Source organism: Gracilinanus agilis, chromosome 1 (assembly GCF_016433145.1).
Source record: "Gracilinanus agilis isolate LMUSP501 chromosome 1, AgileGrace, whole genome shotgun sequence".
In the NCBI taxonomy this organism is placed as follows: Eukaryota; Metazoa; Chordata; class Mammalia; order Didelphimorphia; family Didelphidae; genus Gracilinanus; species Gracilinanus agilis.
This window is the reverse complement of record NC_058130.1, coordinates 187,353,510-187,366,502: the sequence shown is the minus strand read 5'-3', so window position 1 is coordinate 187,366,502 and position 12,993 is coordinate 187,353,510. Positions and strand designations below refer to the sequence as shown.

The 12,993-nt window shown below is 40.4% G+C and overlaps 1 protein-coding gene across 1 annotated transcript in view; it reads left to right on the top strand.

Annotated features, from left to right (window-relative positions):
* The window catches only part of LOC123249421 (proline-rich protein 11-like), a 176,754-nt gene extending 174,615 nt beyond the window's left edge, over positions 1–2,139 (top strand). The window contains 1 exon segment of the mRNA XM_044678449.1: positions 1,952–2,139. Within this exon segment, the coding sequence (XP_044534384.1) occupies positions 1,952–2,139 (188 nt within the window).
* Positions 2,140–12,993: the final 10,854 nt, after the last annotated feature.

Sequence of the window (12,993 nt, the reverse complement as noted above, 5' to 3'; positions counted from 1 at the left end):
TCTCTCTCTCTCTCTCTCTCTCTCTCTCTCTCTCTCTCTCTCTCTCTCTCTCTCTCTCTCTCTCTTTCTCTCTCTCTCTCACACACACACATACACACACTCCTCTGAGGAATCACCAGGACTACCTTATGACTACTACAATTCAGACTTGTCAATCATCAATTCCTTAGTCCATAGAACTGTGTAGGCTTGTGTACAGTTAAAATTTACAAGTGCACCTAGAAGAATAAGGACTGCATCTTAATCCAGAAAAGATACCATTCTTCCTCCCCTTAGTCCTATTGACTCTTCAGCTATTCCTGAGGTAGGCTCCAAAGTTCTGATATACTCTAACTTTTTTCTAAATGTAGTCTGATTTATGTAGAGCATGTTCTTTCAGGGTACTTTGGGTTAAGAAGAGATCTTTGGATGTGCAGAAGATATTTCTGAGGATGGACAGAAGGGCTCACCTGGGGTTTGGCAGGACTGTGCTGATAAACATTTAACAACCAGTTTCTCTGGGTGGGAAATATATGCATGACACACTTAAGCTTAAACTGCATGATTAACATTTTTCCATCACTATATTGTCTACAAAACAATAAATCAAACCCTGGTTTATAGCATTTCTGAGGTATGTTCACACTGATTTCTGAGGTATGTTCACACTGAAATTTTAACAATGGACATTGTTAACAAAGGAAATGGCAAGAAGAAAGCTCACTGGAGCTGGCTCCAGCATACCCTGGGCTGTAAGCACTAGGATGAAGAAGCACCTGGTATCTCCTGAGTTTAACTAACTCTTGTTTGGCACATATTAAGTTTACTTATGCTGTTGGAGTGTAAGTTTGAGCACTCTCTTAATTTCTACCCTAGGATAAAGCCTTAATTATTGCTCTGGAGAAGGATAACACAAGTATTATTATACTCATTTTGTAGCTGAGGAAACCCAAGTCTTGGAAAAAAGTAAATAGTCTGATCACAGTTACACAGCTGCTAAATGTCAGCTAAGAGGCATGATGGATAGAATGCTGAGTCTGAAGTCAGGAAGAATCAAATTCAAATTTGGCTTCAGATGCTAGCTTAGTGACCCTGGGTGAGTCATTTAACCCTGTTTGCCTCAGTTTCCTTATCTATAAAATGAGCTGAAGAAGGAAATGGCAATCCACTCCAGTATCTTCACCAAGAAAACCTCAAATGGGGTCATGAAGAATTGGACGTAACTAGAAGCAACTGGACAGAGTGCTTTATATTATCTCATTTGCTCCTCAAAACAGTTCTATGAGACAGATGCTATTGTTATCCAGACTAGGATATCAAAGCACATAAGAATATATGATCATAAAATTGCTAATGTTTAGTACATACATAATGCTTTGTGGTTTACAAAGTACTTTATGTTTGTTACCTCATTTGATCCTCACAACAGTTCTATGAGGCAGATGCTATTATTTTTCCCCAGTCTAGGAAGCCAAATCCCAATGACTTGCCCAGGGTCACAAAGCTAGTCATCTTCTTATTAGGTGGTCTTATTTTAGGTCCAGCATTCTATTCACTTCCCCACCTGGCCATGTCTAGGGCACGGGTTATCCCTCCCAGTACAATCATTTCCCCTTAATTGAATTTGTCCCATGCATAGTTTCAGCTAATTTCGCCTCTATATTTAATTAATGATTGTTCTCCTTGTCAGTATTCTCTCACAATCCCTTAAATACCATTTAAATTCTTAGGGCACATAAATTCTTGAAGGTGTTCAGCAGAACCCATTACATTAGGAGGCCTGAGCCGAGCCATTCCCATTATCCCAATCTCTGCGGTCATTTTCACAAAATCAGGAAGGCTCCAAAAGCTTGGCTGTGAGCGAGCCTTGGCACCCGGCCTGGGAAGCTCTTCCCCCATCCTGCCAGCTGGACGCAGAGAGAGTGGCATCTGACTGAATCACAAGCCTGTACTCATTCTGTCTCGAACAAAGGCCGTCAGGAAAGAGAAGAAAAGATCCGTCCATCAAACACGTTTGTATGTCTGTGGGGGGCTCTTCCTGAGGCCAGGGATGGGAACGACTCTCTGCCACACAGAGTGGCGTGTGGCACAGGCGGCACAGGAGGAGATGCAGTGATCGGCTCGTCCTCGGGGACACACGTGGGCACGGGGAAGTATTAGGTGATAAGGGAGAAACTTAGTTTCCTTATGAGGTTGAATTGGAGGATCTCACCCTTCCAAATCCTATTATATTATTTAGCCAATTCCTCTGCCTTCACATCTCTAACCCATCTCAAGAAAAAGATTCTACCCTTCCTGAACCAATGAAGTGGTTCTGGGTCGGCAGAACCAAGACATGAGACAATAATAGAAATATTTAACCACTTGAGGGGGTGGAATAATTTAGGGTCTCTCTTCCTCTGGATGTGGTTGTGTATGGAAGTGAATTGCACCCTTCAAGTGGGATTTTCTCCAATAAAAAGATAAGCCCTTTGAGAATAGGGCGGGTTTCATTTCTTTGTCTTCGTATATTCCCACATAGTGCCTGACACACAGTAGGTGATTTATAAATGCTTGCTGAATGAAAATCAATTGCCTTGACAGAGGATCCCCATCCATGTGATTGAGAGCCTGAAAAGCTGAGCAAGAGAAATTGGAAATAGCAACATGAAATTTGCCTTTTTTCCTCAAATGTCTGTTGAAGGCTCGCTTGTTTTCCCCCTCCCTGAGTACCCAGAACATTAGTCCAGGGATGGCTGTTATGCTCTCAAGGTGATCTCTATTTAGGAATAGGATAAAAAGCATGAACAGAAAGAAAGGTCGTTTAGCATCTGTTCTCTAACAGGGCTTCTCTGATTGCTGGGGGAAAAAATTCTAATATTATGGAAAAGAGTAAACCAAACACAGTTCCTTCAGTCTGCTCCCAGCCTAGTTGTGGCATCGTTTCTCAATGGATCCCAAGAAGCCATAACAGTGAATATTTACTTGTTTATTACTTCAGGGGAAAATGAAAGAATATAGTAATCTTTCAGGAATTTTAATAAAAGACTGCCTCGTGCTCTAAATGCCAGGAATCGGAACCAAATGTGGGCCATTTTTTCCCAGCTATAATTACAGAAATTAGAGATGCAGAGAGCTCAGCTGGTCATCTGGGCTCTCCTCCTATCAGAACAAGGCTGTGCCCATGCTACCTGAAGTGACTGTTCAAATGACCCTGAATGAGGGCAGGCCTTACAGGAGGGAAACCTTTCACATATAAGGCAGACATTTGATCCTCAGGCTGAGAGGCAGACCTTGAGCCTTGGGGAGGAACTTGGGGATTTGCAGATGTTAAATTAGCAACAGACTTCCCAGATGAAGAAATAAGGCTGAAATCTGAGTAACCCAGTGCTGTATTTATTTATACAGAGATGATCTCTGTTCTTCAAGGACAAGGCAAAGGGGAGGCTAATGTTTGCTTCTTTGCTCCATCCTCCCACCTCTTGCCACCCTTGCCCTGCCCCAGCTTTAGATCTAGGATCATGGTCTAAAAAGCTGGAAGGGACCTTATAGGCTACCTAGTCCAACCTTTTCATTTTGCATTTGGGTAGAGCCTTGCCCAAAGTCACACAGACCTCCTTTGCACCACAGTGTACTACCTACCTATCATATGCCAGATTTGAGAGACTTCACTTAGTCATTAGGCTCAGGGCAAGTCAGGACACTTGGACCCTGCTGCCCAAAGCAGTACTGTCTATGGAGCATCACATCCAGGGAGAGAAAGCAGCCTCGAGTTCTTCTTGAGATAGAAAAGAAGTTTAAAGGCCACATTTTTCTTGGGTCTAGCTAGGATTTAGCACCAATGTAATTAGTCAGCCAATAAGGATTTATTAAACGGAGTGTATGGGGTGTCCTGGGAGGACTACCATCTCTGGTGTGAGGGCTTGCCAAGCTCTTTTAAGAGCTGCTCATTCACCTTTGATATCCACCTTTCAGCCAACCCCCACCAGTGATTCCAAGAAGCTATAGCATGCACAGTGGCCACACTCTGGTAAAATCTTTTTTGATGGGCTAAACCAGGCTGAAGGGAACCAACAAACTTATGATAAGCATGGGAAGACTTCCCTGACCAAACGAGCAGAGGAGAATGATTTTTTTCCAGTGGCCACATCAAGACATCACCCAATGAAGGATGAACAACAACCACAAAAACACTTACTTACTTACTATGTGCCAGTCATTGGGCTAAACCCTGAGGGCACGCAGAAAGGCAAAAAAGCTCTTAAGCAGTTCACAGTCTATTGGAGAAGATAGTAAAATAACTGTGTACCCTACAATGTTTATACATGCTAAATTGGAGGGAATCTCAAAAGGAGAGGAGAGGAGAGAGACCAGAAAAGCCCAGTAGAAGGTGGGATTGGGGTAGTTTTGAAGGAAGCCAACAAGCCAAGTTAACTATATTCATTAATCATTTACTCCAGGAGGGCACATTCTAATAAAGAGAATAACATGGAAACAATTATGTACATATGCTATATATATCATATATATATATATAATATATCACAATAAATCTTCCTTGATCTCCCTTATTTCTCTCTCTTCCTTCTCAGTTAAGAGAGAAATAAGGGAGATCAAAAAAGATTTCTTGTAGAAGGTGAGATTTCAGCTAAGACTGGAAGGAAGCCAGGGAACCCAGGAAATACAGGTGAGGAGGGAGGGCATGGAAAACATGAGGTGGGGGCCAGCCAGAGTAAAAGGATGGAGATAGGAGATATAGAAAGAACATAAAGCGGGCCAATATAGCTGAGTCATGGACTCCTCAGATGGGAGTAGTGTAAGAAAAATGGAATTGCGAAAGGACTTTTAGTGCTGCCATAGGATTTTATATTTGATCCTGGAGGTAATAGAACATGATGGTTATCAGACAGGGAGGATAGGGAAACCCGAGAAGGTTATTGCAGATACAGTGATTCAGGACAATTTTGAAGACAAAGAATGCTACCCACCTCCAAAAGAAATGTTGGAGTTGGAATGCAGATTAAAGCATACCATTTTTTACATGAGCTTATTTATATTTTTATTTTGGGGTTTTGGTTTTATATGTATGTTCTCTTATAACAATGACCAATAGGGAAATATGTTTTGCACGATAATACATATGTAATTCAGATCAAATTACTTGCCGTCTCAGAGAAGAGGGAGGGAAGGGAGGGAGACAATTTGGATATCATCATTTCGGGAAATGCATGTTGAAAATTCTTATTACATGTAACTGGGAAAATAAAATGTCTTTTAAAAAAAAGATATTGCAAGTGATAGGTAGTAAGGGCTGGTATCAAGATGGTAGTTGTGTTGGTAGACAGAAAGGGACATTTCGGATAGATGTTGTGAAGGTAAAAAATGAACAGATTTGACAACAGATTGGATATAAGGGATGACTACTACAAGGTGTTATTGTTGAATTATTTTATTCGTGCCTGACTCTTCCTGGACACATTTAGGATTTTCTTGGCAAAGATACTGAAGTGATTTGTCATTTCCTTCTCCAGTTCATTTTATAGTTGAGAAAGCTGAGGCCAACAGAGTTAAATGATTTGCCCAGGGTCTCACACATAGTAAATGTCTGAGACCAGATTTGAACTCAGGAAGATGAGTTTTTCTGACTCCAGGTCCAGCATTCTATCTACTGCACCACCTACCTACCCTTGACTGCAAGGTAGTGCTTTTGAATACATACAGCAGCAACATTTTGGATAGAGAGAAAAACCAGCAAAAACACAAACCCAAATTTTCTCCTATAAAACCAAAAGTGAGTTCTGCAGCATTCATTTCTTTTTGCTATGGATTGAGCATTTCTCATTGACTCATTGAAACTCAGTTAGAAGGGAACCCAGAAATCCTCTTTGCCCTGAGCAGGAACCCTCTCTGAAACATCCCTAACAAATCATCAGTATCTGCTTGAAGCCCTCAAGAGAAAAAGAGCTCATTCAGCATGTGGCCCAGAAGAAGTGGAAAGGGGACTGTTCGGAACATAGCATGTTCTTTTAAAAACAGTTCATATATCGGTTAGTTTTGCTTGATCCCTCTTCCCTTTCTTCCTTTTTCTTTCTTTTATTTGTAACAAGGAATGGTTTAATGGATAGAGGAGAGAGAATGGATATATATATATATATATATATATATATATACAGAAATGAAGTTGGTAAAAAAAATCAAAAATGTTTTTGTTTCTTTTGTTTCATTATATCCCATGGCAAATCCATTCCACTTTGGGATGATGTTAATTGTTAGGGATTTTTACTCTTATATTGACCTGAAATTGATGTCTGTGATTTCCACCCATCTTCCACATTTAATGCTTTAGTTTTCAGAAAACAGAACTCTTCCTTTGCCCTTTTTGATCAAAAATGATCAATAGCTCCCCAGTACCCACAGGAAACAATGTTCAAACTCCTTTTTGTTGATGTTATCTTTGCCCTTTGTTTTTTTTAAACACTTTTAAATGAAATATTGTTTATAGGTTCCAAGGCAGAAGAGCAGTAAAGGCTAGGCAATTAAGTAACTTGCCCAGGGTCTCACATCTAGGAAGCGTCTAAGCCAAATTTGAACCCAGGACCTCCCATCTCTAGGCCTGAACCACCATTGAACCACCTAGCTGCCCCCCAACCAATCATGTTTTTCCTGTGTCTTAGCTCTGTAACCAATCATATTGCCCTCAATCCCATGATGCCATGATTTCATCTATCCTCTTCTGTTCTTTGATCTGTACTCCCCCAAACCAAGGGAGATTGTCCTCCTGCTCTTGGTCTTTGGCATGAATGGAGGCAAGCTTCTGATAGCATGCTCTTGCTAATAAATTATTTGCTCCATGATCTGCTTTAGTTTACCCTTTTGTTCAAATTAAATTGAAACACCAAGTCAGGCCTGAAGCTGCCTAAGGGCATAGGTCTGGAAAACACTAAAGGCCAAGCAATGTTGACTGTGATGGTAACATCATCCTTAGAAAACCTCCTGATCTCTCTCCTCTATTCTCTAAAGTAAATACTGCTGACCAGATATTTGTGGGAGCCTAACAGGAGAGCCTTTGAATACCAGGGTATGGACTTCAGCAAAGAGTGGAGAACGAAATCTGCTCTCCGTGGGGCAGACCCATGTTTGTGCTGTGGATCACTGAGCATTTAAGGTTGGAAGGGTCCTTAGGGATCATTCTCTGAACATTTATTGTGTAGACAACCGAGCAAGATGAATTTTCTAAATCAGCGAGTGTCCTTGTCCTTATAAAGGGAGTGTCTATGAGGATGATTCCTTTTCAGAGGAATCTAATCTTAAATATACCCAAGAAGGACTAAACAAAGTCCTCCAGGAAGATAGAGAGGGAATTTTAATAATTGTATTAGCATGTATTAAGCACCTACTATATACCATAATATTGTGTGCCAGATACTGTGCTAAGTAAGCATTTTTTTATACTCACCTTCTGTATTAGTTCTCATTTGATGCCCAAAAGACTTTGTTCAAGCCCTTAACCTTAAACTTGTGTATGTCCACCTGCCTCATATGTGTTTCTTGTAGACAACATATGGTAGGATTTTGGTTTCTAATCCACTCTGCTATTTGCTTCCGTTTTATGAGCGAGTTCATCCCATTCACATTCAGAGTTATAATTATCAGTTGTGCATTCACTGACATTTTTGTATCCTCCCCTAGTCCTACCTCTTCTTCTTACACTATTTTCTTTTAAACCAGTGGTTTGCTTTGAACCAGTATCCCTTATCGCCTCTCTTGATTAACCTCCCTTTCTACCCCCTCCCTTATGATTCACCTCTTTTTATTTTTAAAGGCCTAATGAATTCCCTCCCCCTTCTTCTCCCCTCCCTTTTTTGACCTCCCCACTCCCCTGCTCCGCTTGGTTTATCCTTTCTGACTTTCTCAGTAGGGTTAGATAGAGTTTTATATTCCAATGGATAATATAGCTACTCTTCCCTCTCCGGGTTAATTACACTGAGAGTAAGGTTTAAATATTACCTCTTAATGCTCTCTTCCTCTCCTTCTTATAATAGTATTTGTCCCCTCCCCTTCCCATGCCCTCTTTGTGTGTAATAGAATATCCTATTTTTCTTATTCACTCAAGTTTCTCTTGGTGTCCCCTACTATTCACCCCCTCTTTCCCACCCCACATGTCATCTTAGACCATTCAGTATTCCTTCCTCTCCCTATGAATTATTCTTCTGATTGCTATAATAGTGAATACTATAATAGTGAATAGAGTTCATTACAGAGAATTATACATAGCATTTCTCCACATAGGAATACAGATAATTAGATCTTATTGAAGCCCTTAAACAGTCAAATTAAAAAAATTATGAGTTTTCTTTCTTTCCCCTCGGTTTCTTATTTACCTTTTCATGTTTCTCTTGATTTTTGTGGTTGGATATCAAACTTTCCTTTTAGTCCTGGTCTTTTCTGTGCAAATACTTGGAAATCTTCTACCTTGTTGAATGCCCATACTTTCTCCTGGAAGTATATAGTCAGTTTTGATGGGTAGTTGATACTTGGTTGAAGACCCAGTTCTCTTGCCTTTCTGAATATCATATTCCAAGCCTTGTGGTCTTTTAGTGTGAAGGCTGCCAGATTCTGTGTGATCCTGATTGTTGCTCCTTGATATATGAATTGTCTCTTTATGGCTTCTTGTAAGATTTTTTCTTTTACTTGGAAGCTCTTGAATTTGGCTATTATATTCCTGGGCGTTGTCTTTTCTGGGTCTAGTGTAGAGGGTGATCTATGGATCCTTTCAATGTCTATATTGCCCTCTTGTTGTAGAACTTCAGGGCAATTTTGCTGAATAATTTCTTTTAGTATGGAGTCCAAGTTTCTGTTAATTTCTGCCTTTTCAGGAAGACCAATGATTCTCAAATTGTCTCTTCTAGACCGGTTTTCTTGGTCTGTCACTTTCTCATTGAGATATTTCATGTTTCTTTCTATTTTATCAGTCTTTTGACTTTGTTTTATTTGTTCTTGCTGTCTTGAGAGATCATTGGCTTCTAATTGCTCAATTCTAGCCTTTAGGGACTGGTTTTCATTTTCTTTTTTTTTAAACATTTATTAATATTCATTTTTAACCTGTTTACATGCTTCATACCCCTACTTTCCCCTTCACCCGCTGCATTCCCCCCACCCATGGCCGACGCACATTTCCATTGGTTGTAACATGTGTCCTTGTTTAGGGCCTATTTCCATATTGTTGTTAGTTGCATTGGTGTGGTAGTTTCAAGTCCACATCCCCAATCATGTCCGCCTCAGCCCATGCATTCAAGCAATTAATTATCTTCTATGTTTCCTCTCCTGCAGATCTTCCTCTGAATGTGTATAGCGTTTTTTTTTTACCATAAATCCCTCAGAGCTGTCTTGTGTCATTGCATTGCTGCTGGTACAGAAGTCCATTACATTCGATTTTACCATAGTATATCAGTCTCTGTGTATAGTGTTCTTCTGGCTCTGCTCCTTTCACTCTGCATCAGTTCCTGGAGGTCTCTCCAGTTCACCTGGAACTCCTCCAGTTTATTATTCCTTTTAGCACAATAGTATTCCATCACCAACATATACCACAATTTGTTCAGCCATTCCCCAATTGAAGGACATACTCTCCTTTTCCAGTTCTTTGCCACCACAAAAAGTGCAGCTCGGTTTTCATTTTCAATCTGGTCATTTCTGGTCTTCAATTTGCTTATCAGTTCATTTGATTTCTGAGCCTCACTTTCCAATTGTGAAATTCTGCCTTTTAAGCTGTTATTTTCTTGCCGGATCTCTTCCATCTTTCTCATCTTCTCAGATTTGAACTCTTCAATAGCTTGTGACCAGTTTTCATTATTTTGGGAAGGTTTGGATATGATTGCTTGTTTGTTCTCCTCTGTTGTCTGGATTTTCTCTGTGTAAAAGTTGTCAAGTGTTACAGAGTTCTTCTTGATAATCTTTCTCTTCTGGGGTTCCCGATTTTGGCTTGCCATTGTTAGACCTGCACCTTCTGTGCTTTATCCTCACACTCAGTGTCTGTCTGCACTCTCTAGGCTCTCGAGGTCTCAGGTCTTGTTGTTCTCAGGGTCGAGCCTCCTAGTTGTCCCTGGTCTGCCCCTCTGCCCAAGTCTCCTTCAGCAGTCTCAGGGCGCTGCTTCCACAACCGCGCTCCCATCTGCACAGGGTTCCCACTCGAGGTCCAAGTCTGAGCTTGAGATCCTTGTCCGCGCCTAGGGCACTGCCTTCACCCGCACAGGTGCTCAGGAAAGTCCTTGCATGTTCTTTAGCCTCTTGGTTTCCTAAGTCTTGCTGCTCTCAAGAACAAGCCCTGGAGCTGCCAGTGACTTAATGAGTGCCCCAAACCTGCTTTAACTCTTGTGTTCTGGCCTTAGCGTTGTACGTGGTGTGGGGGTGGGGGAGGGGCTTCTTCCTCTCACGTTTTAGTGAGAGCTGTTTCACCCCTTTATAGCGTGGAAATGCCCCGATTCCACGTACCTTCAATGCTGCGCCCTGTTGTGGAGTCCTTCGTTCGTCTGGATTCATTTTTATGTCCCCTTGAGGAGTCCTGTATGCTTCGGTTAGGAGAGATCAAGGAGCTGCTCCTTACTCTGCCGCCATCTTAACTCGAAGTCCTCTGCTCTTTGTTTTTGAATAAAACCAATGACATCATGAGGTTATGTTTTGACTTTAGCCTAGATTTCAAAACCTACTACAATCTAATTCAAACCTACCTCTCCAATCATATCTCTTATTAAACTCCATTTACAATCCTAATAAATGTCAGTTTCTTGAGAGAAGGAATTATTTTTTTGCTTAATAAATATTTATTGACTAATTATCTTCTTGTGTAACACTTTAAATCCACCCAAATTGGTCTATTCTGTGCTACAAAAATGCAACAGTAGTAACAGTGGGTATATTTATTTAACACTGAAAGTTTTACAAAGTAATTTAAATACATTTTCTCATTTTATTTTTTTACAACAGCCCATGCCACTTAGATATCATGGATATTATTTCTAAGACACTGAGATACAGGGAAGATTAGAGACTTTCCCACATCACATAGTGCCAGAGATGGAATTCAAACCACCAAGTCAATTCTTTCTTGACTCTCAGGCTGTCCTGTTTTTTTTTAATGCACCATGGAGCCCTCTCATCATTGTCCAAATCTTCTCTTTCTCCTCTATTCTCTGCCTGTTTAGTCCTTCTAATCTCTTAAGGGCCAGCTCAAGTCTCACCTCTTCCCATGAAGTCTTTTCAAATCTCATTTCAAATTTCACTCTAATCTTTCAGCATTTAGGGTTTGTGCTGCTCATTTTCTCCTTACAACTTCCTGCCTTGTGACATTTTTCGGTGTGGTCAACTTCTTACATGATTTTTTACATGTCTTATTTTCCTAACTAGGTTATAAGTCTATTATAGCGAACCTTTTAGAGAATTTTTAGAGAACCTTTTACAACCCTCACACAGGGGAGGGAGGAAGCACTTTCATTGAGTTGCTGGGCAGAGGGGCGGGTGATGTGAGAAATGTCCTGAGGTGCCCATGGAAAGGGGGAACAGAGCAGTCCCTTCCAGTATGCTCTGGCATGTACACCATAGGTTTGCCAACACAGTTATAGCGTATTCTCTTTGAGAGGATGACCGTACCTTCTACTATGAATAATAATTGCAAAGTGCTTATCACAGTGCTGGCACACTGTAAGTGCTCTGTAATGCTATCATTGTTGTTGCTGATGTTGTTATTGCTATTATTATCATCTTGCCCCACTACCACAGGTTTGAAGGGTCCTAGTCACCTAGCAGGTTCACACTATACCTATATTTTCTCATGCATGATGAATAACACTTTTCTACTTTTATGTCCCTCCTGTGTTCAGAAATCTTTGGTAATAACCTATTATTTTCATCAATCACAATTTCAACCTTTTTTTTTAAACCTGGCATTGAATGTCCTTCACAGACTGGGACCAGTCTTCCTTCCTTCCTTCCTTCCTTCCTTCCTTCCTTCCTTCCTTCCTTCCTTCCTTCCTTCCTTCCTTCCTTCCTTCCTTCTTCCTTCCTTCCTTCCTCCCTTCTTCCTTCTCTCTCTTCACTTCTCCCTCCCTCCCCCTTCTCTCTCTCTCTTTCTTTCCTTTCACCCATTTCTTTTCCTCTTTTCTTTTCCTCTCTTTCTGCTAGTCTAACCCTATGGCCTCTCCTTCCTACCCCACTTCCGATGGGAAAAAGCAACAACAAACATATATAATGAAAAGGAAAAACAAATATGATGAGTTAAACAAAACAAATTCTCCCATTGCCTATATTTAAAAATGGATGTTTTCTCCTACCTCTTCAGTCTGTCACATCTCCATCAAAAAAGCCAGTAGCATGCTTTATTATGAGCCCTCTGGAATAATAGTTGATGATTGAATCGATGAAAGTTCTCAAGCCTTTCAAAGTTGTTTTTCTTTATAATGTTGTTAGTCTACAAAATTATCCATATTATTATTTTTTATGGCACCTTAGTATCCCAATACATTTATATAACATAATTAGTTTAGCCAATCTCTAACAGATAAGCACCCCTTTAGTTTCAGGTTCTTTACTACTATAAAAATATTGCTATTAATAAATTTGTCCATATGAGTCCTGCTCTTTCCTTGATCTCTTTGAAGTCTAGATCTAGTGGAGTTATGACTGACTCAAAAGATACCAGAGTTTACAAGCAAATGGAACATAAGTTCTTGGGTGCTATTCAGAATGGCTGTACCAATTCACAATGCTCAAACATCTCCTGTACCTCCCCATCCCTGTGCTATCAATTATGATTTACCTGATGGCATTATGTCCTTTGTTCTACTCCTTACCTGCCAAATTCTTATTCATCATTTACATTGGCTCTATAGAGCATGGGTCTTTGTCCAGCTAGTCTATGTCTGAGAAGTACCTTGAAAAGCATAGTTGTCAGGATGAGAACAACGCATAGGTTTACAAACTGTGGAGTGTAGAGGGAGTTCTCATTCAGCTTAAAACAAAATGATGAACTTTTCATTTTTTTTA